We start from the raw sequence: 27,256 nt of genomic DNA on the forward strand, positions 1-27,256 counted from the left end.
CTAAACAGGACTAAACCAGGAATAAACCAGGCCAAGATCAGGACTTGGACTAAACCAAAACTAGACCTTGGGCTAAACCAGGACTAGACCTTGGACTAAAACAAGACTGAACCAGGACTATACTTTGGACAAAACCAGGACTGAACAAGGACTAGACATAGAACTAAACCAGGACAGAATCAGGAAACTCCACGGTGGGTTTGTGGATGTGGTGGCTTTGCGGGGGAATGGGAGGGTTTTTATTTGGTAAGATCTTGTATTATTTGGATTTCATAGACGAGCCTAAATGCACATGCAAACATATAATATCAAATGTACAAAGTGTAGATTGTGCAGAGTCTCAGGTTTGATCTGATTCTGGTCTGGTTCCTGTTTTGTCCAGTTCATTAAGTTTACTAAGTTACACATTCCAAGACCAGACTGTGAAAAGTCAAGATTTTCAACAATGATGGTGAATGGTTAGAAAAGTTAATAAAATCTAAGTTTTGGACATTTGATACATCCTGGATCTTATTCTTTGCTCTTAGTTCATTTGATAATGTTTTATAGAAATATCGGACTGGGACTCGGCATCGGCAGATATTCAAAATCAAATGACTCAGACTCGGCCTCAGGGGCAAAAAAAATGTGATCGGGACATCCCTACTTGGGACTTGACTTGGACTTCAAGGTCAGTGCCTTGAGACTTAACTCGGCGTTGAGGCCTGTAACTTGAGAAAACTTGAGAAACACTTGAAGTCTTTCTATTCTGACCAAAATGATTCACACTAAGATTTTCTCAAGGCATTTAAAAAGAAAAAATAATAATAATAATTCATATCTACAACTTTTATATACTCTATAAATACTCATGAATAAATATACCATGATTGTTTTAAGCACAGTTTATCTTAAAAATCATATAAATTGCAAAAATCTAAGATATATTTGGTACTTTGGTTTAAAAACTTGAAATGACTCGAAGCTCAAAGCAGACGACTTGGACTTGACTTAGACTTATGGATCGGTGACTTCAGAATCGACTTGGACTTGCCTGTATTTGACTTGGAACTTGAGGCCAAAGACTTGAGACTTACTTGAGACTTGCAAAACAAAGACTTGGTTCCACCTCTGTATCAGACAGAGCAGTGCCTCCAGTTAGCATCACACCCCCAGGGAAAGTTGATGGCATCAGCTGCAAAGTATCAACTGCCTCTTTGGGCCCATCTGGAAGTATGACATCACTGCATTCTAGATTTGGGAAAAGCTACCAAGTCCTTTTTACGATTCCAGCCCCAGTCCCACTTCTCCAGACTCCAGTCCGTGTTTCCCGCCTCTCTCTTTCTCTCTTTCTGTCTTTCTCTCTCCCTCTTCACTTGGAGAGACTCGGAGCTGTACTTTTTATTCACTCTTTGGCTCTGTTCAGCGGCGCAGTCTCCTCCGCTCTCCTCTCTTTCGGCAGCTTTTCGTCCGACTCGGAGCTCTGCCTGAACCAGCAACTCCAAACTCTCTCCATTCTCATTAAACCGGCGAACCGCGCTTTTTACGCACAGACTTTACGCACGGACTTTTACGCGTAAACTTGGATGTTTTTGGGCATCACCTGTGGATTTGTCCATTTTCCATCCACGTTTATATCCGAACATTTTCTTCTGAGCTGCTAAACAACAACAAACTCCGTGCATAAGGTGAGTCGATGCATTTAAAGTGATTTTAGCTGTAAATTTCACCGCATTTTGAACTTTTAAGGATTTTATTTCTCGCGCAAACGTCTCGGAACAACCTCGGAGCCCCTCGTCTCTCCTCTGTGCGCTGACTTCACTGTTTACATAACATTAAAACCAGGTCAAGTTCTTTTCGCTTCGCTCCACACAAGTTTAACATTTAAAGATGCGTGAAATTAGAAAGTAATCAAAACTCATACTTTTGAATTGATTTTAACGGTGATGTTTCAATGCATTTTCTGTCTTTTTCATTAATTTCCCTTTTAGCCACAAATATTTCCTCTCTTATGTAACTTGTGGTGCGCTATAGGCTCATTTCTTTAGCCAGCTGTAATAGGTCAGTCTAATATAAGCCTATGCATTGTTGTTTAAATACTAAAGACATTTGTCCCGTGGTGGTGACATTGCAGTGTTGAAACAGTTAAGTATAAGAATAACCAGTAAAAAAAAACACCAAATATAACCTACATGAATAATAATAATAATAATAATAATAATAATAATAATAATAAATAAATTTGTATTAGAATAAACTGAAATAGGCCATCAGTCTTAAATAAATGTTATGTTCAGTGATACAGGGTTTATTTTACTCTCAGACAGTTGTACAGAATTCAAAACTATGAACTTTTAACAAGTTTCTTCATTTTGTTGTTAAATTTTGCTGCTAATGAAAGCAGGACTAAAACAGAACTAAACCGGGATTAAACCAGGACTAAACCAGGGACTAAATCAGAACTAAACCAAGAATAAACCAGGACTAAGACAAGGACTAAACCAGGGACTAAACCAGAGACTAAAGCTGGACCAAACCAGGGACTAAAGCTGGACCAAACCAGAACTAAACCAGGACTAAACCAGGGACTAAACCAGGGACTAAAGCTGGACCAAACCAGGGACTAAACCAGAACTAAACCAGGACTAAACCAGAACTGAACCAGGCCTAAACCAGGACTAAACCAGGGACTAAACCAGGGACTATATCAGGAATAAACCCATCCTTTAGCAATCAAAATCAGGACTAAAGCAGGTCAAAACCTGGAATTTACCAGAACTTTACCAGGACTTTAGCAGGTCTAAACCAGGATTAAAGCAGGACTAAACAGGACTAAACCAGGACTTAACAAAGAACTAAACCAGAACTAAACCTGAACTGAACCAGGACTTAAAACCAGGGTTAAGCCCAGTGACAGATTCATAGATGGTATGGACCAAGAAGTTTCTAGACTGGTTAGATAGAGTTGAGTTTTGTTTCATTCACACATGTTTGAGCAATCCTTTATTATTAAAGCTCAAAATACTCTCTTCCACCTTGTGATGTCATGAAGCGGTAGTTTTCAAGTAAACAGCTCCTTTAACCTTTAGTAAAGATTGGCAAGTATCCAAATGATTTTAGTGAAGGCGTTTAAAAACACAGTGGAGCACTTCTTGTATTACCACATAACATCATAAGTGTTTTCTGATTGAGAAGAACACTCCTAAATATGTGTTAAACACGTGAATGAAACAAAACACAACTCTGGATGTGTTTGTGATGAGGAAACAACATCAGAACATAGATCAGAAAACAGCGTAACATGGGCTCTTTAAAGTGATCTATGTTGCTTGGACTAAAGGTTGAATTCACTCTCCTTGTTAATTGTGAATTTGTTGCCAAGAAAACCATTGGAATCTGTTCATTTCCTTTATTTTGGCAAAGACGAGCTTCACTTCTGGACGTGTCAAAACAAATAAGCTGAAATGCAGTGCAGAGGATTTAAGTGTTTTTGTAATTAAAATAAATCTTAGAGAATCTGTAACAGCGGCCAATTATAAAACCGAGCCAAAAGTGCAATTTAACGAGCTCATAAAAGCATTAACTGTAAAAACGAAGGCACTGGTCCAAATGTTCACACGGCATCGTCCAAAACCGCTCTGGAAAAATGATTCAGATGTCCGTCTTTAGGATATTTTTGTCGCCTCCTTGGGATTTGAGCTTGTGTCTTTTGAGGTTTTGGCCCAGATCTTTGCACACAAACAAAACTAAACATACAGGCCATTAAAGTGTAATATAGGACATTTAAGACAAGAGACAACAAGAGACCCACACAGGACGGCTTTAAGACAATCTACTGTCCTCTTTGTGTCTCCTCTCCTCTCAATGTCCGTGTCAGATGCCCCGTGTCAGATGTACTGTATCAAATGATGTCCCTGTGTCTCTATGTGGTCTTAGACAATCCGTGTATCATTCATTCATTCGTTTTTCAAAATAAAACCAAAAATAAGAAATGAAAAGGACTGAAACAGGACTGAACCAGGACTAAAACAGGACTGAACCAGGTCTATACCAGGACTAAACCAGGACTTTTCCGGTCTCATCCTGGTCTGGTCCCGGTCTCAGTCCCGGTCTCACTCCTGGTCTGGTCTCGGCCTCAGTGCTGGTCTGGTCTCGGTCTCAGTCCTCGTTTGGTCTCAGTCTCAGTCCTGGTCTGGTCTCAGTCTCAGTCCTGGTGTGGTCCTGGTCTCAATCCTGGTCTAGTCCCAGTCTCATTCTTAGTCTGGTCCTGGTCTGGTTCCGGTCTCAGCCCTGGTCTGGTCTCAGTCTCAGTCCTGGTCTCAGTCCCGGTCTCAGTTCTGGTCTGGTCCTGGTCTCAGTCCTGGTCTGGTCCCGGTCTGATCCTGGTCTGGTCCTGATCTCAATCCTAGTCTGGTCTCAGTCTCAGTCCTGGTCTGGTCCTGGTCTCAGTCCTAGTCTGGTCCTGGTCTCAGTCCTGGTCTGGTCCTGGTCTGGTCCCGGTCTGATCCTGGTCTGGTCCTGATCTCAATCCTAGTCTGGTCCCGGTCTCAGTCCTAGTCTGGTCCTGGTCTCAGTCCTGCTCTAGTCCCGATCTCATTCTTAGTCTGGTCCTGGTCTGGTTCCGGTCTCAGTCCTGGTCTGGTCTCAGTCTCAGTTCTGGTCTCAGTCCTGGTCTCAGTCCTGATCACCCGACAGTCAATGCGGGTGCACCTCCAGGCCTGTCCCGACACTCGTCCTTTTTTAGTCCTGTTTTAGTCCTGGTTTAGTCCTGTTTTAGTCCTGGTTTAGTCCTGGTTTAGACCTGTTTTAGTCCTGCTTTAGTCCTGGTTTAATCCTGTTTTAATCCTGGTTTAGTCCGGGTTTAGTCTGTATGTGGCGCAAAAGTCCAGTATTGCAGTTTAAGTCATGGAAACGGAATCCCTTATTCATTTAAACACAAATTGAAAACAGAAAAAACAAATAGTTATTTTGGTTTTGGACATAAATCATGAAGAAAATAGATGTTTTGTCTTTTTTTTTTTTTGAAAAACAAATGAATGAATGATACACAGATTTTAGACCTCTACAAACATTTTCTGAAATACACAAGAGTCTCGCATTAGTTTAAAGTTCAGATTTCAGTCTCTTTAGATGTGACTATAGATCAGATCACCGTGAGGGATCTAATGTTCTAATGTTTGTAAACGAAACCATGAGTGACTAAAGCGTGACCGCGTGACCTCTTAAATCAATGCTGTGTCTGGAAGTTTTATGACTCAGGAGCTGAAGTCGAAAGTCTGTGGTACTAAACTTTTCTATCTTCATAGAGACCAAACCAGATTGAGTTACAGGTCAGCTCTGTGGAAAGGCAACCCCGCTCACAGTCAGAATGCCTGTTTTTGTAGATATTTTTGATCTATAAAACCACCTGTAATTGAATAAGTGTAAGGTCAAGCTGTTTAATGTCACACTGGGGAACATTCCAGGCAGAGCAATGGGAAACAAGCAGGTGACAGACCCTCCACCAGAAAAGTTACACAGTGCACCTTTAAATAATAGCAGTAACCATACATTCTGCAACATAACATAATTACAACAAAGAAAACAGGTAAACAAATGTCATCCAGACTCAGTAAACAAAGATAAATAAAAACAAAACACATTAAAAGAAAGACAAAGGGGAGCGAGAGGAAGGTTTATATTGTTCATGAGGTAGTTTTGAAGTTTTCATCATCCCTTTTGCTCGTATAACTTATATATCTGTCCATTTCTGTGATAAACTCAAGCATGTGTGTTGTTTTCTTTACCATTTACATCTGTGGCTATTATATTTTGCATGGGCAATGGATAAGCTGAGGATGTGGTTTACACCAGACTGGCATGTATAGCATTTTAAAGGTGCACTATGTAACTTCCAGAGCAGGGGTGGGCGATTATTTTTTCCATGGGGCCACATGAGAAACAGAAAATATTGTGGAGGGCTGAGCCAAAATGCTTAACTCAATTCTGTATAATTTTATTTGTATTTATTTGTAAGAAAGCAGTAGATATCTTTCTTTTGACAAGCTGGTAAGACTGGTTTTGACTAATAAGGCTACGTTCAGACTGCAGCCTGAAGTGACCCAAATCCGATTTTTTTCAAATGCGACCCAGGCCACTTGGATATGTGCTCCTGTAACTGATATATATCCGATCTTTTGACATGCGACTTCAGTGTGAACGGCCAAAGCACATTCATCCCACCTACACGTTATCAACAAGCCACAAACGTCACTATTCTGCTCTGAAGTAGTTGAAAATTGTTAATGAACTCCGTGTCACTGAAGCGAAGCACATCACCACTCACCACTCTTGGCTCCGTCTCCACATCCACACGTTCTTTTCAATGGACTGTCCCACAAAACGCCACGTCCTTCTCCTTCTCAATCTCCTCCTTAAAACAAGTAAGTTGTTCATGTTCTGGCTCCGGTACAAGAGAAAGTTTAAAATCTCCAGGTGCTCAATGCTCATGTCCATGTTTGGACAACTTCCGTAAACACAGAGCACGCTCGCTGCGGTTGACGTCATTGTGTCCTCCAGTGCACATGCGGGACACTTTCGGGTCGTTTACTGTTCACACTGGAGTCACATACAAGTCGCATTTAATTGGAAATGTGAACGACCTTGCAGAAAACATCGGATTTCACAAAAAAATCGGAATTGAGCATTAAGTCCTGCAGTCTGAATGTAGCCTAAGCAATGAAAAAGTGAGACTGCCTTACAAAAAATGTCATTAAAAACACCTCTAAAATAAAAGCAGTGCAGCTTAATATGTTTATTATGTAATTCCAAATGAGCTTAAATGGGCCGGTCAGAGTCAACCAAAGGACCATATGTGGCCCAGGAGCTCTACAATCCCCAGGTCTGTTCTAGAGGACCAGCTTTTTGCTTGCCTCCATGGAAATAACAATTGTGACTACCAAATTGTTTTCCATCCTCCACTTAGACCAAAATAAAGCAGAGTATTTTCAAATGCATTTCTCATTACTAGAGACCCTTAAGACGATGTGTACCAAAAATCTGAGTCCTGGGTTAAATTGAAATCACTTTACATCCCTTTTATTTGAGAAAACTCTGGGTGGTGTCTTCTCTTTTCTTATACATAACCATCTGTAGTCCTGTGACCATTTACAGTAAATACATTTAATCACTATCCTTTATTCTTTCAGAAAATACTGAGAATGCATTGAAAATATACACAGTAATAAATTCAGAGCTTCAAAAGTAGTTTCACTCTAATCACTCTTACTTCACAAACCAGGAAGGTGTTTGCAAACATGCGAAGACAAATTCTGGTGTAGTTCCCGACACTGGGCTCACCGACCGACTGTGATAAAACCCACTGAAGTGAAGTAAATATGATCAGCGGTAAATGAAGACTGCATACGTATGTGCTGTTTGGAATCATCGTGGATTTGGCGTCTCATTTCTTCTAAATGTACCCAGTGCGCTCGGAGTTGTGTATCAGTGCTGAAATGATGAAAACTGAGGTATGGTTGTAATAGTTGATTAGCTGAACATAAACGGAACACTATTGTGGAACATTCCAAGCAGAGCAATGACATCTCCATAGAAACAAGCAGGTGATGGATCCTCCACCAGAAGTTACACAATGCACCTTACAAATAACAGTAGTATCCTTTCATCCTACACATAGAATCACCTCAACAACTCACCTCATCCCAAAACATGCTACATAGGTCTCCAAGAACAGTTAATAGTCAAGGTCAATTAAATACAATCAGTCAATGAACATGCCCAGGGCACTGGTGCTAGTGACTAGACAGTTCACCCACATTGCCTAGTATGAAAGTGGTGTGTGTGTGATTGATGGTGGTGGTCGGAAGGACCGTTGGCGCTGATTGGCATGGCAGCCGCGCCTCTGTCAGTCTGCTCCAGGGCAGCTGTGGCTACAACAGTAGCTTACCATCACCGGGTATAGAGTGAATGAATAATATATGCTAAATGTAATGCTCTGTAAAGCGTCTTTGTGACAAAAATGTCTGTGAAAAGAGCTATATAAATGGGGACTTACTTACTTACTCACTCAACTTCCGCACTAGGAAGTTGGCCAGGAGGCTCTTCTGGCTCCTTCTGACTCTGGCTCCAATTGACTTACATTAGGCTCTTGCAAAGTGCAAAGATGCAAGGATTGGGGTAATGTGCTCTCTCTCTTTTTGTACCTGTTAAAAGTCACGCTGCAGAGTTTTGGACTAACTGTAGTCGATAAAGTGCGTTTTGTGAGATGCCGGAATAAAGTGCTTTACAGTAGTCCAGGTGTGATGAAATAAAAACGTGCATAACTTGTTCAAAAAGTTTAAAAGATTAAAAAGGTTTAACTTTAGATAAAAGCCACAAGTGATAAAGACTTTATTTTAAAATGCCATTGATCTGCTTGTCAAACTTAAAATCACTGTCTAAGGTGATGCCGAGGTTGGTGACTGTGAGACGAACATCATTTCTGAGGTGTCCCACATCAGTGAGGGTACTGCTGGCCCAAACAGTCACCTGTAACTGGCCCAATGAGGTTCATTTGGTCATCCGATATTTTATGTTATTAGGTTCTTTTTTCAGACCAAGAGTTTGTTTTCATACCTGACAGTTTCGACTGCTCACTAGCGTCTTCCTCAGAGTGGTCACGTGATGTTGTTGTGACGTGTCTGGTCAGCTGATTTAAACAGGTTTTGGCGCCATCTTCCTACTGGTGGAGGCAGGACGACAGCGCCATCTGCAGTCCCACTTCCTCAGGACAGTATCCCAGGTGTGTGAGAGTAAAAAAGCCCCCATGGTAACATTAATATTAAAAAACACAATATCAACACACCAGTGAAACTGCACAGAAAACTCAAGACAATTACTCGTCCAAAGACAAAATAGAACCGGAGCATAAATGTAATGTCATATTTGAAATACCCTGCATGTCCTGCAACAAAACATACATCGGGGAAACAGGGAGGGCGTTCAGTACACGAAAAAAGGCACATGGGACAGAATGCGAGAAGGAAACAGCGAAGGCGTGCACACGAGCAACAAAACAATAAGCAGAACAGGAACAACTCAAATCGGCCATCTCTGACCATTGTAAAAGAGAGAAGCACATTATGGACTGGGACGGAGCGAACATCGTTGGGACAGAGGATTAAAGAGGCAATCGAAATACGGAAATGTGCCCACGGGACTATAAACCGGGACGAGGGGCTTTTTTACTCTCACACACCTGGGATACTGTCCTGAAGAAGTCGCACTGCAGATGCCGCTGTTATTCTGCCTCCACCGGTAGGAAGACAGCGCCAAAACCTGTTTAAATCAGCTGACCAGACAACAGCAACATCATGTGACCACTCTGAGGAAGACCCCTAGTGAGCAGTCGAAACTGTCAGGTATGAAAACAAGCTCTTGGTCTGAAAAAAGAACCTAATAACATAAAGTATCACCTGTAACTGGTTTGTGGCGTAAGCGTGAATAGAGCGTATTGTGACCGGTGTTTAACTCTCTCTCTCTGTATCTCAGGTCTCTTTGTGATGACCTCACTGCTGCTGCCCTGCTCCACCATGAAGGACCTCAGCTCGCCTCCTCTCTCCTCCTCTCCTCTCTCCTCCTCTCCCCTGTCCTCCCTCCTTCACTTCCAGACCTCCGCCAAGGCCTCCCCCTCCTCCGTCGCGTTCAACCCATCATCCGGTCAGACCACGCCGGGATCCCACCTCAAACCCCCGGCCTTCTCCCTGCAGAACGGACCTCACCTCATCGCCAGCATGCACCTCCAGAAACTCAACTCTCACTACCAGAACCTCCACCAGAACCTCCAGCAGACCCTCCACCAGACCCCGGCGTCGCACAGAGGCTTCCCCCAGACGCAGCTCTCCTCGGTGGGTCAGAACATGGGACCCAACGCGCCCATCGGAGGAGGTGCCGTCAACCACAGCCAGGGGGCGCTAGATTCAGACGTAGTGGACGAGGAGGTGCTCATGTCCCTGGTGGTGGAGCTGGGGTTGGATCGCAATAATGAACTTCCAGAACTTTGGCTGGGACAGAATGAGTTTGATTTCATGTCCGACGTTCCTGCTGGATGCTGAGAGGAACTAAAAACAAAACAAAAAAAACTTAAACACTTTTGGGGAAAGTTTAGATCGGAATTACAAGCTTCCAGTTTTGTCCTAAGATGCTTTTCGGACATGGCAGATGTTTGGGCTCTTCTCGTCTCAGTTTGCCTGACCAGCCAGTCTCTTCTACATTCTGTTCAGATCAGGAAAAGTCTGGAATCGGACCATAGATCTTGATTTTCCTCCATCCAGATTTGAGATGGTCCAACCACAGCTGCTCATTTGTATCACATGTTTCTCAATTACGGAAAACATCTCTCCAAAATTCTAGTAACAACTTCTTTTCCCGAAGATAAGTCATAGTTTTGGGCTTTGACTGTTGATTCTGTGAAAATCCACGCTGTTTCTCAGTCCTTTACGGCATTTTTTCTGTTTGTTTTCGACGAGAACAGACCACGCTTCTCTCTGATTGGTTAATCCACCTGTCAGTCACGCCCTCTGAAATCAGGGAGACAGGACACATCTCCAGAACCTCTTGTCTTTGTAAAGTTTTGTCAACGCGTGTGGGTCTGGCTGGTCAGATAACACAGTGGAGTCCTTGAATGCATCGTATGGAGGACACTGTTGAAGCTTATGTTTTATAAAAGCAATTAAGACTTTTCTATTAATATCAAAATCACTATTTCATAATTGATTACTCAGTTATCTTATATAGTGAGTATATTTGTGATTTTTGTGTTGCATTTTCTGTTTCAAGGTAATGGACGAAAGTTACGCAATATTTGAACTCAGTAGACCAATAATAACACATTGGATTTAAAGTGCATATGACAGGTTAGAATACTCAAGTTACATAGTTTGGTCATTACGAACATTTGGATTTCTGGGACTCCCTAAAGACTCAGAATGAAGTCCGGGGGTGGGACGTGTTACATGTCAATCAAATCATACTTTTCATAATTTCATCTCTGCAAATACCGTATTTTCCGCACTATAGGGCACACTTAAAAGCCTTTAATTTAATCAAAACACGACTGCGCGCCTTATAATCCAGAGCGCCTTATATATGAATTTATCGGGGTGTCTTAGTACGACTTTAGTAAACTACAAAGCCGCACCACTTGCAGCATTACAGCTACTGTAGTCAGGAGCATCACGGAGTAATACATACTGTGATTCCTTTTAATATCAAAATGCACCTGTCAAGAGACACGGCGCCAACGGAAAAGTAAAAAGTAAAGGAAAAACTGGATATGTTTTTGGAAGAATTTTAGGTCTAAATTAGATTTGCCTTGTCAAAAAGTTTTTTAGACCTTATACTGTTAAATAAATAGTGGGTTGCCATGGTTACTGCAGTTGCTCTGGACAAAATGATGAGTTTTTAGGGAGTCCTGTGCATTTCTAGGTTTAAATTTGACTTCTTAATTAGTTAAAATGACATCACACTAGGAAATTTCACAACTGTTACCTGTACACTCGGCCACAGTACACAGACATTTTTATTTGACAAGTAAAAATGTGAAAACACCTTTATTTTGATTAATTAATGTTTAAAGTAGCATAAAAAGTGCTTCTTACTTGTAAATTGTGTTAAACTTTTGGACAAAATCCTTCCTAGTGTGATGTCATCTATGCTTTAAAACTCTTTACTTCTAATTTTCAACACATTTTTAAATTTTTCTTCACATATTGCTTTGTGGTTGGTGTAAAACTATAATTTATATTTAAAACAGATATGATCCCATATCCCAAATTAAGTAATAATTTAGAGAATCACAAAAACCTGTCATTGCACTTTAAGCATTCTTCTTTTTTTTCTCAGTCACAGCTTTTTTAATCAAGTACAGGCGCGCACATGCAAACAGGGTAAAGTGTCTTGCTCACTGACACAAAAGGAGTATGCAATGTAACGTATGCAACGGTAACAGGGATTCAACTACCAACCTTTTTCTGTCATTCTATAGCTTAACTGTTATTGACTTTGGGGTTAAAAAAAATGCAAGTTTTGGATACGATTTTCAATTAGTTAAAGCTTCCCTATGTAACTTTTCAGGTGGACGTTTCTGCCACCAGCTTGTATCCATGGAGACGTTCTAGCTTTTCCTGGAATGTTTCTAAATGCACTCCACTCCACAGATCCGACCCATAACTTAGCCTGGTTGCGTCCCCTCTTTATTTCCATGTACATCGATATGTTTAATGCCATGCTGTGGAATATTCTGGACAAAGCAATAGCATCTCCATGGAGACAAGCAGTTGGTGGCAAGCCCTACACCAGAAAAGTTACACAGTGCAGCTTTAAAGGCGCTGTACCAGATTTTTACCATCTTAAAAACGTGAAAAACAAAACTAGTTTGTTTAGAGCATCCTAATTATTCACTGCCATGAGTTTATACGCAGAGTGGAGACAACAACTAGCATGCTAACACACACTACCTGATTCTCGGACAATAAAACGCTTTATAATTAGATGTAGACAGAGCACAGCAGACTCACTTTGACCTCAAGAGCTGCTAATATAATGTATCTTTAGTGGGGAGAGACACATTTTGCTCAAATACATGGGGAAAAAATCAGGTACAGCCCTTTTAAATATTCAAATAGTCTCACTTTCTCATTGGGTTGTGTCATCTGATCTCCTCTCATGTGAGACAAGGTTCTCCTCTGTTTGAGAAACTCGAGTGAAAAGCTGCTCCCTGTGTTCAGATCTGCAGAGGTTAAAACCAAGATAGGGCCTGTGTAACTTTATGGGAGATTGACTGTTTTTGAAAGAAATATTCAAACGTATGATTCACAAATGTTGACGCTTCTCATTATTTGTTTGGATTGTTTGGAATGTAAATGTTAATCTTATGTCTTAAAGTCCTTTCAAAAAAGAAATCACATCTCTGGGGTTGAATAATGGCACTACTTTCTGAAGCTGTTGGGAAAAAAATTATTTCACTTTAGTTTGTTTATACTGACAGAAAAGACATAGAACTTAGCGTCAGTTTTTGGTTTAAAGGTGCATTGTGAAACTTTTCTGGTGGAGGGTCTGTCAAATGCTTTTCTTCATGGAGATGTTATGTTTATGTGTTTTTATTTGGTCAATGTTTAACTCATTACAGTCTACATCAGGGGTGTCAAAGTCATTTTGGTTCGGGGGCCGTATCCAACCTACTTTGATCCCAAAGGGGCCGGATCAGAAAACTCATGGCATATAAACCCCAAAAATAACAATAAGTTCAAATATTTGGGCAGAGAAACACAAATCTATTACAAAAATCATTTTTAATTGATGAACTCTTTCTTTTATAAAATATTATAATATTATGAACAACCTGAAACTTTAAGAAAAATGCAATTTCAACACAATGTTTTAACATTAACTTGTATGTAAATAGTCCACTTTTCTTATTTTTTGTCATTTTTCTGATGAGGGTGTCATGGTCAACAGTCAAAACAATCGTCCTTTAAGAGCGTTTGGAAAGAGACAAGTCTTCATTTGTGCAGCTCTGGTGGGAGGGGCCACGCACAGAGGTGCTGGAGACGCTGCTATGCTAAACAGCGCAGAAAATTACCAATATTTTAGTAGAAAATATTATTAAAATATTTTAGTAGAAAATCAGCCGAGGTCCAGATTAAAGGTCTTGGAGGGCCAGATCCAGCCCCCTTGCCATACATTTGACACCCCTGGTCTACCTACATTATATTCAATCAGATGTCAAAAAGTAAAACATATTGAGTCTGTAGAACAATCAAATCAAACACTATAGAAGCTGAAGCTTATTGTGCTTCCCTTTATCTCCAACTACAGCACAATAATGGACATTCATCTCAAAATGAATATGACATTAATACAACATTTTACTACACCATCATAAAAAGTCAACAATTATTCTATTATTAATATTAATATAGCAAACAATTATTTACTGTCATTATTCTTTCACATATTTTACCATTGCTATTCTCTTAAAAAGTTATTTTGAATTGAAAATTAGAAGTCACTTGTTTTAGCTCATTGGATCAACTGTTCCATAATTTAACTCGTTTACTTGTGACCTGTTGAACACACATGTGCCCATCTGATTAGATTTACTTTCTCTCTGAGTGAACATTGCCTGCAAAGAAAGAGGAATTTCATTATGTTGCTTTGCTCGCTTTGTCTGGAATGTTTCACAGTATGGCATTAACCCTTTCTATCATCATGGAGACCAAACCAGACCAAGTTACAGGTCAGATCTGTGGAGAAGCAACCCCGCTCACAGCCACAATGCCTGTTTTTCTAGGTATTTGTGAGCTGTAAAACCACCTGTAATTGAACAAATGCAAGGCAGAGCTGTTTAAAGTCATACTGTGGAACTTTCCTGACAGCTCACCAAGCCAAGCCAACCAAAAAGTCACCTAGTGCACCTTTAAACTATTGATACTTTGCGACTGACATCATTAACCTTGCCTGGAGGTGTGTAACTAACTGAAAGCACTACTCTGTCTGAAGCTCTGTTACTCAAACTAGACTTAATCTCAGTTTTATTTTAACACAATCTGACTAGAAAGAACAGGCTTAGCTGGAACTACGACGAGGAGCTGATTTGTTGAAAATCAAACTCCTAAACAAGACCATCAACGCTCATAATGACCTCGAGCTCCTGGAAATGTGCTGTTTAAATCCGTTTTGTAGTTTTTCTTTGAGCTTTCACACTATCTTAAAACTTTTTGTGAAGCCTGCACTGTGTCTCCATGGTAACTGATGAACATTCTGTCATAAACATATAGGCAGAACACCCCCAGCATGCTGTTCGTGTAAAGTATCAATAGGTCCCGTGAATAAATGCTAAAAGAACTGACTCCTAAAGTTGGTAAATACAGGACAAGTTTAAGTTACTAAAGTTTCCTACTGGGGACACTGTGTACTCTAATGACCAGAGGAACCTGAGCCACGTTCATTTATTTAAACTCTCGACTTTCGCTCTCTGTCAGACTTAAAACGGCTATTTTTAACTGGCAACATCACCCCTCCTCCAATCAATCTCCCAGTCATGAAGATTGGAGAAATGGTTCTTGTGATTTCATAGATAAAACAGAATTCTATAGTGGACTGTGCTGTCAGATTGCAGATTTGTTGACCTGGTTTATGATTAAAGGGCCCGTACTAAACTTTTTCTGTATGTTATAATGTTGTTTCCCCATCGCAAACAGACCTGGAGTTGTGTTTTGTTTCATTCACACAAGTTTAACACACAAATCCTGCACATTCAGACTCAGTTCTTCTCTGTTGCACCTCGTGATGTCATGTAGTAACACAGGAAGATCTCCATTGTGTTTTAAATCTCCAAACACCTTCATTAGAATCATTTGTATAATTTCAGAGCGGGAATTGCCAATATCTTGCTTTAAAATTGAAAATTACCACTTCATGACATCATAAAGTGGAACTGAGCATTTTGAGCTTTGGAGGTGCAGACAGACTAATAACAAAGTGTTACTCATACATGTGTGAATGAAACAAAACATAACTCCAGGTCTTTTTTAGATGAAGTAACAACAGTATAACATGACTTAAAGCTCACAGGAGTCAATTTTACCTAACATATCTGTAATGCTGCACTATGGAACTTTCCCTATGGAGACAAGCACGTGACAGATCGGCAATCAGAAGTTTTAAAGTGCACATTTAAAGACAAAAGTGGCAGCATGTTTGTGGATCCAGTTATAAAGTATAAAGTCAAACGCACCCTGCTTCATATTTACTGTGGAAAATTCCAACCAAAGCAATTACATCTCCATGGAGACAAGAAAGTGGCATACACTCCTCTAGAAATGTTAAGCCTTTATTTCTGTCTTAAAAACATGAAAAACAGTTTGCAGTGATCCAAAGTGATTCCTCATGCATTCAGAGCATCCTAATTATTTATCACGATGAGTTTATGAGAGCTTTTCACGATTTTCAGATACCAGAGTGGAGTTTTTCTTCACGGTAAAGTTAACTAGCATGCTAACACACACTTCCTGATTATTAGACAGTAAAACCCTTTATGCAGACAATACACAGCGGGCTTACTTTGACCAGAAGAGCTGCAATTGTAAATCATATCTCCCATAGAGTTATACAGGGCTCTACTTTTCCATCTGAAATTATGACATCATATTTGAACAAGTTGACAAATATTTTAAATCATTATCATTTTTATAGCTTTCTTTTTGCTCCACAGACCTGGTTTCCTTGGTGCGGTGGGGTAAAGGGGTAACTGGGTTGAAATAACAGCCCCTCCTCTCGACTTGTTTTCTTTGGCTTTTCTTCAGTCTCATTTCAGAGCCTCATTCCCACACTGACCCTTCTCGGTCCACAGGGGGCGCCGTTTCACTTCCTCTGTGTGGACTACAGTTTAGATTTCAGTGTTTTTCATTAATACAGGTCTAAAATTAAAACTATACTAATACTATACTATACTGGTATAACAAAATCAGACTTGGTTGCTCATTGTGTTATCATAAAGTGCATCATAATGGCTTCTTTTATACTTTATTCTTCACAAATTGAATGAGATAAAATTACTTAAATAAAATAATTATCCTGTCAAATTCTTAAAGGTCCTATATTATACAAACTTTAAGCCTTGTTATAATGTTGTTACCTCCTCAAAAACATACCTGGAGTTGTGTTTTGTTGTGTTGCGTTGTTCGGTAATCCTTTCTCCAAAGCTCAAAATGCTCTGTTCCACCTTGTGATGTCATGCAGTGGTAGTTTTCAAGCTGCAATTTACATTTAGTTCAGTAGAGATTGGTAATTCTAGAGCTGAAATTATCCAAATTATTCTAATGAAGCTGTATGGAGTTTGAAAACACAGTGGAGCACTTCCTGTATTACCACAAAACAAAACTCCAGGTATGTTTGTGATGAGGAAACAACATTATAATTGTGAAATATGGACCCTTTAACCCACGTTCAGTTGTGAGTAGTATTGTGTAGTACTTTTAGAAAACACTAAGAACCCAGGATACACAAATTTTGTATAATTGTGAATCATGACTTGTGTGTTTAATTTCTATATTTCATTTGACACTAGAGACCTCTGCACTGATCTGTCTGTGTCTTATTATTCTTTATCTTTTTTGTATTGTGTCCATGTTTTTCTATTAATAAAATGTATATATAAAGATGATTTTATGCACTTTTCATCCTGTTTTAATTCTCTCTTGTACATCTGTGTAAATGATAAGAAACTATTGCAAATTGCTTGTATTTTTGTTACAGATCAAACCAAATAAAAACTTAAACATATTATTTATTGTGTCTGTTTTGCTATTCAAAGAAACTATGGTCCTCAACTGTTCCAGGGGTTGTGATGCTGTGGGCACTGCTCTCTCTGAGGCTTTGTTAGATTTTAGACTTTAACTGAATATTACTGTCAATGTCAATATATAAGTATCAATATTTATCTTAGCTGCCCCCGTCTATATTAAATATTATTGGCTTATAGAATGTCATCTTAAAACACTCAAATAGGGATAATATAGGCCTTCCACACGAACATTCCAAACAATTTACATCAATTACACAAATCAAATAATTCCACAAATAAAAAACAGTATTTGTTTTTTGAATAGTTTAATTTCCCTAAAGAGAAGTAGAAAAGAGAACCTATATGGTCAAACACTGCCCTCTTGTGGTGCTCTGTGCAAAACACTAAACTACACATGTCTATCACGGAGATCTTATTGATTTAACTGAAATGTGAAAGTTACAGGTTTTCATGTAAAACTTTAAATTATCTTAAAAAGAAAAAAATAAATTTAAAAACACGAACTTGGAAAGAGTTATTAAAAAAATATTAAAAGTTATATATTTCTAATATATGTTGTTGATTCCTCATCACAAACATATGTGGAGTTGTGTTTTGTTTCATTCACACGTTTTACACAGAAATCCTGCATATTTAAGATGAGTTCTTCTCACAGAAGGAAAACACTCTGTTCCACCTTGTGATGTCATGCGGTAATGCTGGAAGTGCTCCATCGTGTTTTTAAACTCCATACACCTTCACTAGAATCATTTGGAACATTTCCGCTCTAGAAATGCTAATGTCTACTGACCCAAAGGTAAAAGATAGCTCCTAACTTGAAGACTATCACCTAATAACATCACAAGATGGAAGGAAATATCTATAACTTAACAGTATTTTATTTTGTGTTTTATTTTATTTGGTTTAAGTGTATTTGACTTTTTTCCTCTCATGTAGTTAATTCTTGTATGTCGCTCTGTGTATGTGTTGTTTGTGCAATTTTGATGTCCCTGGTTGTCGCCTTCCTTGGTGGCTGTGTATTTGAGTATGTTCAGTTTTTTTTTAGAAATGCAGACAGACTAATAATAAAGAATTACTTAAACATGGTACGTTTTTTGATGAAGTAACAGCATTTTAACATGGCTTAAAGCTCACAAAAGTATATTCTGTGTAATATAGGACCTTTCTATACCGTGTTAACTGTATTTTAAGGATATTGATGGTCTTGCCTGTCATATGCAGCATTTAACATTATTTCATATTTATAACATACTTACTAAAAGGCGATATTTTAAATCTCGGTGTTGTAGTGTTTTGTCCCTCGCAGCCCTCCGTCCTCCACCTTATCACTTCCTCCCGGAAACTCACTCGTCCTTTTCCTGCAGACTCCAACATGGTGAGCGCTTTTTCTGTCATTTTCCCCCCAAATCATCCCCAAACATCTGATAATCCACGAGTTTTATCGCACTAAACAAACTCCAGCCTCACAGTGTAACTTCTTTACAAACGATCTGTGCTCAAATTAGAAGAATAAACTGCGATGGAGTGTTTTTATTGCCAGATTAATGTCACGGATCCTGGTCTGTGGATGTACGGGGAGAGCGTTAGCTTCTCTGTGGCTAACGCTGCTAGCTGTCGGCGTGTCTCGAAAACGCCACATTTCTGGGTTTACTTGTTTCTTTGAACCCTCCGTCTTAACTTTAACACTGGAGTGCATTGCGCTTATTTGTGGAAATAAAGTTGCGTTACTAAAAGTATTAAATGTACCGGTACAGATTTAGGCCCAGGTTCAGTTTGGCACATTTCGGCATGTTGCATTCTCAGCTACCGGCTATTGCAAACATCTTAATCAAAACGGACTTCCACCAGACCACTACGCTCTTTCACGACTCACACTCTGATTATTTGAATTTCTTTTATGTATTTTATTTAAATTCTGACTCAATCTTTCTTCATTTCAGGCGAGAGGACCGAAGAAGCACCTGAAGCGCGTCGCAGCGCCCAAGCACTGGATGCTTGACAAGCTCACGGGAGTTTTCGTGAGTACCCTCTGCTTCAGAAATATACACGGATTATTATTCAGTGTGCCATTAACAGGAGACTAGGATAGCTCCAGAAATGTACATTTTGCCCCATAATATAGAAGCTGAACAAAGTGGTGGTACATAAGATACTATAAAAATGCACCAACAGAAGTCCCTCAGATTATATACTGAGAATGGTCAATGTTACACGCTCTTTTCACAGTTTAGTTTTATACCAATCATCCCAACCAGAGTGTCTTAGTTTTGAATTTTGGAAGTTTTGTCACCTTAAACCTGTGGGAACCTCAACTAGGTTACAAATGTAAAGGCTACAACAGTGATTCAAATCCTAATTTTAGCACGTTGTCTTATATCTGACCCGTCCTGTCCCCTCCTCTCGTCCAGGCTCCCCGGCCCTCCACCGGTCCCCACAAGCTGAGGGAGTGCCTGCCCCTCATCATCTTCCTGCGTAACCGTCTGAAGTACGCTCTGACCGGAGACGAGGTCAAGAAGATCTGTATGCAGCGCTTCATCAAGATTGACGGCAAAGTGCGCACAGACATCACCTACCCCGCTGGGTTCATGGGTATGTCCACTTTATGCTAATTCCACTACTCCAATATGGAATATTTAGCTGTAAATGTCTATAATGGAAACTTGAATTTTATTGTACTGAAAACACGTGTTCTCACTTTGAACGGGCTTGTGTCTCTACAAACATGACTCTATTTTGACCTGGAGGAAGGGTCTCTTAGTGCATTTCTATAGAAATGTTGTTCCCACAGCTTTAATATTCCACATCTTCAGTCTCTATTGAATGTTCTGAAGTATGGTTTTGACTTTTTACATGGAATTATGCAGATGACATGCCACCTCCAGAGCATTGGGTTTACCTCAAGTCCAGAGCATTGTTGCTTAAAGGGGCTGAAGATGTTTTCTAAAAGTAATTGTTTCTAAATGATTAAAAATATGGTAGTGCTGTGATCAATGTCCCTCAGAATGCACAGGAGCCATGATGACTTTGTTGGTTTGAGCTTTGAGCTGAAATAAAACTTGTCTCCTCTAAGAAGTTCTGAGCTCCAGTTATTTCCATTTCACTGTAGTGTTAAAATTGTCATTTTCATATGGTTTACATTTGTCAGCTTGCAATTGATTTTAACTGAACTCTAAAATGCTGTTTGTTGCCCATGTGTGAATTGGCTTGTTTGTGGTTGATGGTGAATTAGTGGATGAAGTATGTTTCAGATCTACTGGAGCTGGCACTGCAATTCACCAAAGCAGAACACTAAAAATTGCCTCCAGTTATATTTTAATGACAAACTTCTTTCCATTCAATTAGGGGGATTGTGTTTAAAATGTGCTGGTTCTAATGGTGTTTTCCTTCAGATGTGATCAGCATTGAGAAGACTGGAGAGCACTTCCGTCTGATCTATGACGTGAAAGGACGTTTTACTGTTCACCGCATCACCTCCGAGGAGGCCAAGGTGAGTGGGAATTACACCTGCAACCTTTACATTATGTTTGTTCAATATTACTGTGCCCATTAATGAGCATGTTAGTACAGCATGTAAATGTGCCACAGTTGGCCATACAAGTTAATTTATCTGTAGTTCCATTGGCAGGCTGATACAGAAAACAGGACATGAGCACAAAATATTTGGCCCATACACAATCGCAAAGATGAGTGAATTTAAAAATATAGTCACATTAGTCAAAGAGAACATGTTAAAAGAACACAAATTAGACAACAGACCAAAATGCAATCTTGCAGCAAGACAGATATTAAGATGGGGTTATGTTTAGCTTAAAATGAATTTTTGACATGTTAGTTTCAAATTACAATGCAAATAGTCATACTCTTGTTTAACCCCCTGTTGTATATTCCAGTACAAGCTGTGTAAGGTGAAGAAGATCCTGATCGGCACCAAGGGCATCCCTCACCTGGTGACCCACGACGCCCGCACCATCCGTTACCCCGACCCCCTCATCAAGGTCAACGACACGGTGAGGATCGACCTGGAGACGGGCAAGATTAACGACTTCATCAAGTTTGACACCGGTGAGACTTAAACACAGCACACGCCACCAATCTGTGTTCTTTGTGTGCTGACCATGCTGTACCTGATTTTTAAATTCTCAAAAAGAAACAACTTGTTTCTTCTTAATGAGACTGATTAAGCACTTTAAAGGCTTTGCCATCCTGCAGTTATTCCTCACTTTGTGTATTTTGAGCATCTTGATGATTACTGTGATGGGAGCATCAGTGCTTTTCACAACTTAGGCTTGAAATGTGAGACTTACTCCTTTGGACCCATTTGTTTGTGTTGTATTAAATTTAAGTTTTTTATATAAACATCAATAGTTGAGTATCTCTGAACTATCTGGACAGCTGGCTTTTATCATTTTTGCTGAATCAGAACATGAATGTGTCCAAATGAAAAATGCTGCTTCAAAATGAACATCTTGCTTTCCTCTGTGTTGAGGAAAAATATATTTGGTTGACACATTTGCAGTAATGTGTTTGTAATTAGAACTTTTTCTAAACTTAAAGGAGGGTGTTGATGTGATTTTGAATCTGAGAGCCATTTGGTCCCATCATGTGAAGGCTGCATAATCCCCTCCCTGCTGTAGAAACCTTTCCACATGAACTCAGCAGTGATACCCCTGACTGACCATGCTGGACCAAAACAATGTGATACATTTTTTTAAGAGATGAATGTAACTTGATTAAACTTCAAATGACATTCTGTTTTTCCAAATTTCTTGATATTCCCTTGTTCATTCAGCATGTTCATTCAGCATACATCATCTCCTGGGGTATAGGGCTGAAAGATTAATTGAAATCATGAATCACAAATTGCAAAAGGTGCCACGTTTGAAACTTAACCCTGTAGTTTAGATCTATACAGAATTGTTCTGAAACATGATTCTTGTATTTGTCAGTTCAGATTTTAGTCTTTGTAAATTCTTCTGGGTGTTTTTAAAATGTGAAGAGAAATGTTATCACAATGCCTGTCTGAATGTTTTTTGTTTTATTGAAACCAGTTTGTGATCCACTGTATAATGCGTTCCTGGTCTGTCCTGTGTCGCCCCCTGTAGGTAACCTGTGCATGGTGACTGGAGGCGCTAACTTGGGGCGTATTGGTGTGATCACAAACAGGGAGCGTCACCCTGGATCCTTCGATGTGGTCCACGTGAAGGACAGCACTGGAAACAGCTTTGCCACAAGGCTCTCCAACATCTTTGTCATCGGAAAGGTACAAATCGGAAGATATTTTTTATATTTTAATCCAGTACTTTTGTTTCCCAAGTGCTGCACAAATACTCAATGAAACTAATAATAAAAAATGGACCCTCAGATTTTACCATACTATTCTTAAAATGATAAAACCAGTGAAATCAAATGAGCAAAACCATAAAATGACTAACGCAAAATACATTTCAAATAAACAGGTAAATGTAAAACCTAAACTTCCATGGAAATCAAAAATATCAGCTCAAATTGCAATTTAATTTTGAAGTAGCACAATATCCATGAAGAAACTGCCAACATTGTAGTTTAGATCTCTACAAACACGTTCTGAAATGTGTGGGAGCAGTTTTCCAAATCTGGTCAAAATATTAAGTGGAAGTACAGCCCTTGAATCTAATTATAGAAGATACAGTTTGGAGCAATGATGACCCTTGTGTTTTGATAGTAATGAAACAATCCATCCAATTCCTCTAAGAAGTTCTGAGCTCCTTCAAAATAAAACTCAATGCACTAAAATAAATGTGTTGATAATTTGACATGGCCGTGTACTGGAGCCACATGTAGTTTCCCTGAACTTGTGCATAGTTTTCCGACCACCCGTATCTAACCCAGTGTTCTGTTTTTCATCATAGGGCACCAAGCCGGGTGTCTCTGCCCAGAGGGAAGGGCATCCGACTCACCATCGCCGAGGAGAGGGACAAGAGGCTGGCCGCTAAACAGGGCAGCAGCTAAACTCACCTGGTTTTCAAATAAATGTTATTTACAAAACACCTATGATTCTGTGCTTCTGTATTATATCAAATTGACTCTTGAGCTTTAAACCATGTTAGAATGTTACCGCCTCAAAAACATACTTGGAGGTTTTCATTGAGTAATCCTGCATTATTAGCCTGTCTACATTTCCAATGCTCTGTTCCACCTTGTGATGTCATGAGGTTGTAGTTTGAAAGTTAACAGCTATCTTTTATCTTGAGTTCAGTAGAGATTGGCTGTTCCCTGTATGAAATTATCCAAATGTTTCTAGTGAAGGTGTATGGAGTTTAAAAACACAGTGGAGCTCTTCCTGTATTGCCACATGACATCACAAGGTGGAGCAGTGTTTTCTGTTTGAGAAAGAAAAACTCATCTTAAATCTGCAGGGTTTGTGTGTTAAACGTGTGAATGAAACAAAACACAACTCCCGGTGTGTTTGCAATAAGGAAACAACATAATTTTGTTTAGAAAAGGACGTAATGAATAAAGCTGCATCATGTCACTTTAATGATCACCATGGAGATTTTCCACAGAATGTTTGTGTCTGGTTTGGTGCTCTTCTGTGAGGATGTTCATACGCTGCCAGTTGCCTCCCACTTCTTTCATCCCTCCTCATCCCTCCCTTTTTTTCTTTCCATCGTTTGTGCTCCCTCTTTTGCAGGTTTATTTGGTAGACCTGTGTGTGTCCTTTTTCCACCTCATCCTTTGTTCCTCTCAGCTTTTTGTCTTTTTTTTTCCTCCATCCCTTGCTCCGGACCTGTCCATATGGAGCCAGTACCTTCCTCTCCCTCCTTTCCTTTTGCATCTTCATCCCTCGCTTCTCTCACTCTCCTTTTAACCCTCTATCCTTCGCACCATGCCCATATGTCCTCAGTGGCAAGTCTCTCCCTCCTCCCTCTTACCGCCTCATCCCTCGCTCCTCACCCTCTCCTCTCCCGTTTTGGTACACTACAGCGAGCGTCCATATGTCCACTGTCTGCCTCTCTTTTGCCTCCTCATCCCTCACTCCTCTTTTCATCACAGTCCCTCGCTCCTCTCTCACTCCTTCATCCCTCCATCCCTTCTTTTATACCTCCTTCCCTTACTTTCCTCACTCCAGTTTTTGTACTTTTAGGGGGGATGTCCATATTGTGCCAGTGCCCTTTCCTTTCCCTCTCTTTCCTCCCCATCCCTCACTTTCCTCTCCTCTTTTCTCTCTCCTTTTTCATCTCCTCTGCTGTTGTACTTTTGTGAAGATGCTGCCTCTCTTTCCTCTCCTCCCTCTCTTCTTTTGCCTCCTCATCACCCCTCATTCCTCTTCCCGCTCTTTTCTCATGCCTTGCTCCTCTTTCCCTCCTTTCATACCTCCGTTCCTCTCTTCTGTTGTACTTTTGTGAAGACAGAACCATCCCTCGCTCCCTCCTTTTCACTCTTCTCATACCTGTATCTCTCACTCTTCTGTTTTGGAACACTTGTGTTTGGTTGTCCATATGGTGCCAGTGCCCTTTCCTTTCACCTTTGCCTCCTCATCCCTCGTTCAGCTCTCTCCCTCTCTTCTCTCATCCCTCGCTCTCCCTCTCCTCTTTCACTTTTTTCATACCTCCATCCATCCCTCGCTCCTGTCCCGTTTTGGTACACTGGTGTTTTGGTTGTCCATATGGTGTCAGTGCCCTTTCTTATCCTCTCTTGCCTCCTCATCCCTCGCTCTCCTCTCCCTACTCTTTCCTTGCCTTCCCTCTTCTCCCCCTCTTGCCTCCTCATCCCTCGCTTTCCTCTCCCCACTCCTCCTTCCCTGCCTTCCCTCTTTTGTCCCTTTCTGCCTCCTCATCCCTCGCTCTCCTCTCCCACTCCTTTCTTGCCTTCCTTCTTCTCTCCTTCTCTTGCCTCCTCATCCCTCGCTCTCCTCTCCCCACTCCTCCTCCCTTGCCTTCCCTCTTCTCTCCCTCTCATCCCTCACTCTCCTTTCCCCACTCCTTTCTTGCCTTCCTTCTTCTCTCCCTCTCTCGCCTCCTCATCCCTCACTCTCCTCCCCACTCCTCCTTCCTTGCCTTGTCTCTACTCTCCCTTTCTCGCCTCCTCATCCCTCTCTCTCCTCTACCCACTCCTTTCCTTGCCTTCCCTCCTCTTTCTCCTCTCTCGTCTCCTCATCCCTCACTCTCCTCTCCACACTCCTTTCTTGCCTTCCTTCTCTCCCTCACTCTTTCCCCACTCCTCCTTCCTTGTCTTCCCTCTTCTCTTTCTCCCTTGCCTCCTCATCCCGCGCTCTCCTCCCCACTCCTTCCCTCTTCTCTCTCGCCTCCTCATCCCTCGCTCTCCTTTCCCCACTCCTCCTTCCTTGCCTTCCCTCTTCTCTCCCTCTCTCACCTCCTCATCCTTCACTCTCCTCCCCACTCCTCCTTCCTCCTTCTCTCTCGCCTCCTCATCCCTCGCTCTCCTTTCCCCACTCCTTCCTTGCCTTCCCTCTTCTCTCCCTCTTTTACCTCCTCATCCCTCACTCCTCTCCTCTTTTACTCCTTCGTTTCATACCTCTCATCCCTCCTGTTCTGGTTTGGTACACTGGTGTTTAGTTCTCCATATGGTGCCAGCGCCCTCTCCTCTTTTGCCTCCTCATCCTTCTCTCGCTCTCTTCCCTCATCCCTCTTTCCTCTCTCTTTCATTCCTCTCTTACCTCCGTCCATCCCTCTCCTGTTTTGGTACACTGGTGTTTATCTGTCCACATGGTGCCGGTGCTCTCTCTTCTCCCTCTCCTCTTTTACCTCCTCAACCCTCTTTCCCCCTGATCCCTCGCTCCTCCCTCTCCTCGTTCTCTCTACCTCTCTCATCCCTCTCTCCTGTCCTGTTTTGGTACACTGGTGTTTGGTTGTCCATATGTGCGTCTCGGTGGGGAGTCTGCCTCTCTGTTGAATCCTGGCACAGACCTGAACCACACACCCTTTAAAGAGCCCAGGGCAGGTGAGGCTCGATACGAAAACACACTTAAAGGTCTTATATTATCAAAACTGACTCTTGTGAGCTTTAAGCCATGTTAGAATGTTGTTATCTCCTCAAAAATATGTGGAGTTGCTAGTTGCTTTTTTACTTTTTCAACACCTGTCCATATAAAAATATAAACTTAAGTGCATAAAAACAGACAATACAAGACAGATAAATTACATAGATAAAATATATATACAGAACATTTTCAAGGGAAGCATTTTTTTTATTGGAAACATACAGTAATTTTAATTTACTTTTTAAATTAGTTATTGATTTCCAATATAAAATGAGCTGGTAAACCGTTCCACAGTCTGGTCCCTTTAAAAGAGAAAGAGACTGACCAAGAACCTTCCTGTACATAGGAACAATGCAGTTACCACTAGTAGCGCCTCTTGTGTTCGCACTGTGTGTACATTTTATGAAATATTAAAAGAATTCAAGATTATTAAAACTGGTAAAATTTTCAAAGTTAAAAAGTTTATGTTTCTTTAAAGGGCCCATCTCATGAAAAATCAACTTTTCAGAGGTTTCTACCTTCTTAGAGTGATGTGTGGGCCTTGTATATGTCGCCAAAGTGGCTTTTAGGCTACGTTCAGACTGCAGGGCTTAATGCTCAATTCCGATTTTTTTGTGAAATCTGATGTTTTTGCGAGGTCGTTCACATTTCCAATTAAATGCGACTTGTCTGTGACTCCAGTGTGAACGGTAAACAGCCCGAAAGTGTCCCGCATGTGCACTGGAGGACACGATGACGTCAACACCATTCGTCAATCTCAGCGACCGTGCTCTGTGTTTACGGAAGTTGTCCAAACATGGATGCGAGCATTGAGCACCTGGAGATTTTACAGTTCCGGTTTCCGCCTGCTTCAGCGCAGAATAGTGACGTTTGTTGCTTGTTGATGACGTGTAGGTCGGATGGATGCACTTTGGCCGTTAACACTGAAGTCGCATGTCAAAAGATCGGATATG

At 40.7% G+C, this 27,256-nt stretch overlaps 2 protein-coding genes and 2 non-coding genes across 4 annotated transcripts; all 4 read left to right on the plus strand.

Annotated features, from left to right (window-relative positions):
- Positions 1 to 1,423: 1,423 nt before the first annotated feature.
- cited1 (Cbp/p300-interacting transactivator, with Glu/Asp-rich carboxy-terminal domain, 1) lies at positions 1,424 to 10,070 on the plus strand. Its single transcript, XM_020917807.2, has 2 exons — positions 1,424 to 1,667; positions 9,508 to 10,070. The coding sequence occupies exon 2, from the start codon at positions 9,519 to 9,521 to the stop codon at positions 10,068 to 10,070; it is 552 nt and encodes a 183-aa protein (XP_020773466.1). The 5' UTR covers positions 1,424 to 1,667; positions 9,508 to 9,518.
- An 8,547-nt stretch (positions 10,071 to 18,617) lies between these two features.
- Positions 18,618 to 23,349, plus strand: rps4x (ribosomal protein S4 X-linked). Its single transcript, XM_020917748.2, is given in 8 exon segments — positions 18,618 to 18,698; positions 19,264 to 19,341; positions 19,732 to 19,912; positions 20,713 to 20,810; positions 21,214 to 21,385; positions 22,426 to 22,583; positions 23,212 to 23,222; positions 23,224 to 23,349. Coding segments are annotated over 8 exon segments (789 nt in total). The 5' UTR covers positions 18,618 to 18,695; the 3' UTR covers positions 23,312 to 23,349.
- LOC129409949 (small nucleolar RNA SNORD61) lies at positions 20,336 to 20,406 on the plus strand. The gene has a single exon (XR_008632662.1). It is a non-coding gene; the product is annotated as a small nucleolar RNA SNORD61 (small nucleolar RNA).
- LOC129409950 (small nucleolar RNA SNORD61) lies at positions 22,998 to 23,067 on the plus strand. Its single transcript, XR_008632663.1, has one exon. It is a non-coding gene; the product is annotated as a small nucleolar RNA SNORD61 (small nucleolar RNA).
- Positions 23,350 to 27,256: the final 3,907 nt, after the last annotated feature.

This window comes from Boleophthalmus pectinirostris, unplaced genomic scaffold, assembly GCF_026225935.1.
Source record: "Boleophthalmus pectinirostris isolate CB_2022bp ecotype Guang Dong unplaced genomic scaffold, ASM2622593v1 HiC_scaffold_20, whole genome shotgun sequence".
NCBI lineage: Eukaryota > Metazoa > Chordata > Actinopteri > Gobiiformes > Gobiidae > Boleophthalmus > Boleophthalmus pectinirostris.

Bases quoted from the DNA above. Each gene is read 5' to 3' on its own strand.
- cited1 (XM_020917807.2), top strand. From the start codon at position 9,519: ATGACCTCACTGCTGCTGCCCTGCTCCACCATGAAGGACCTCAGCTCG.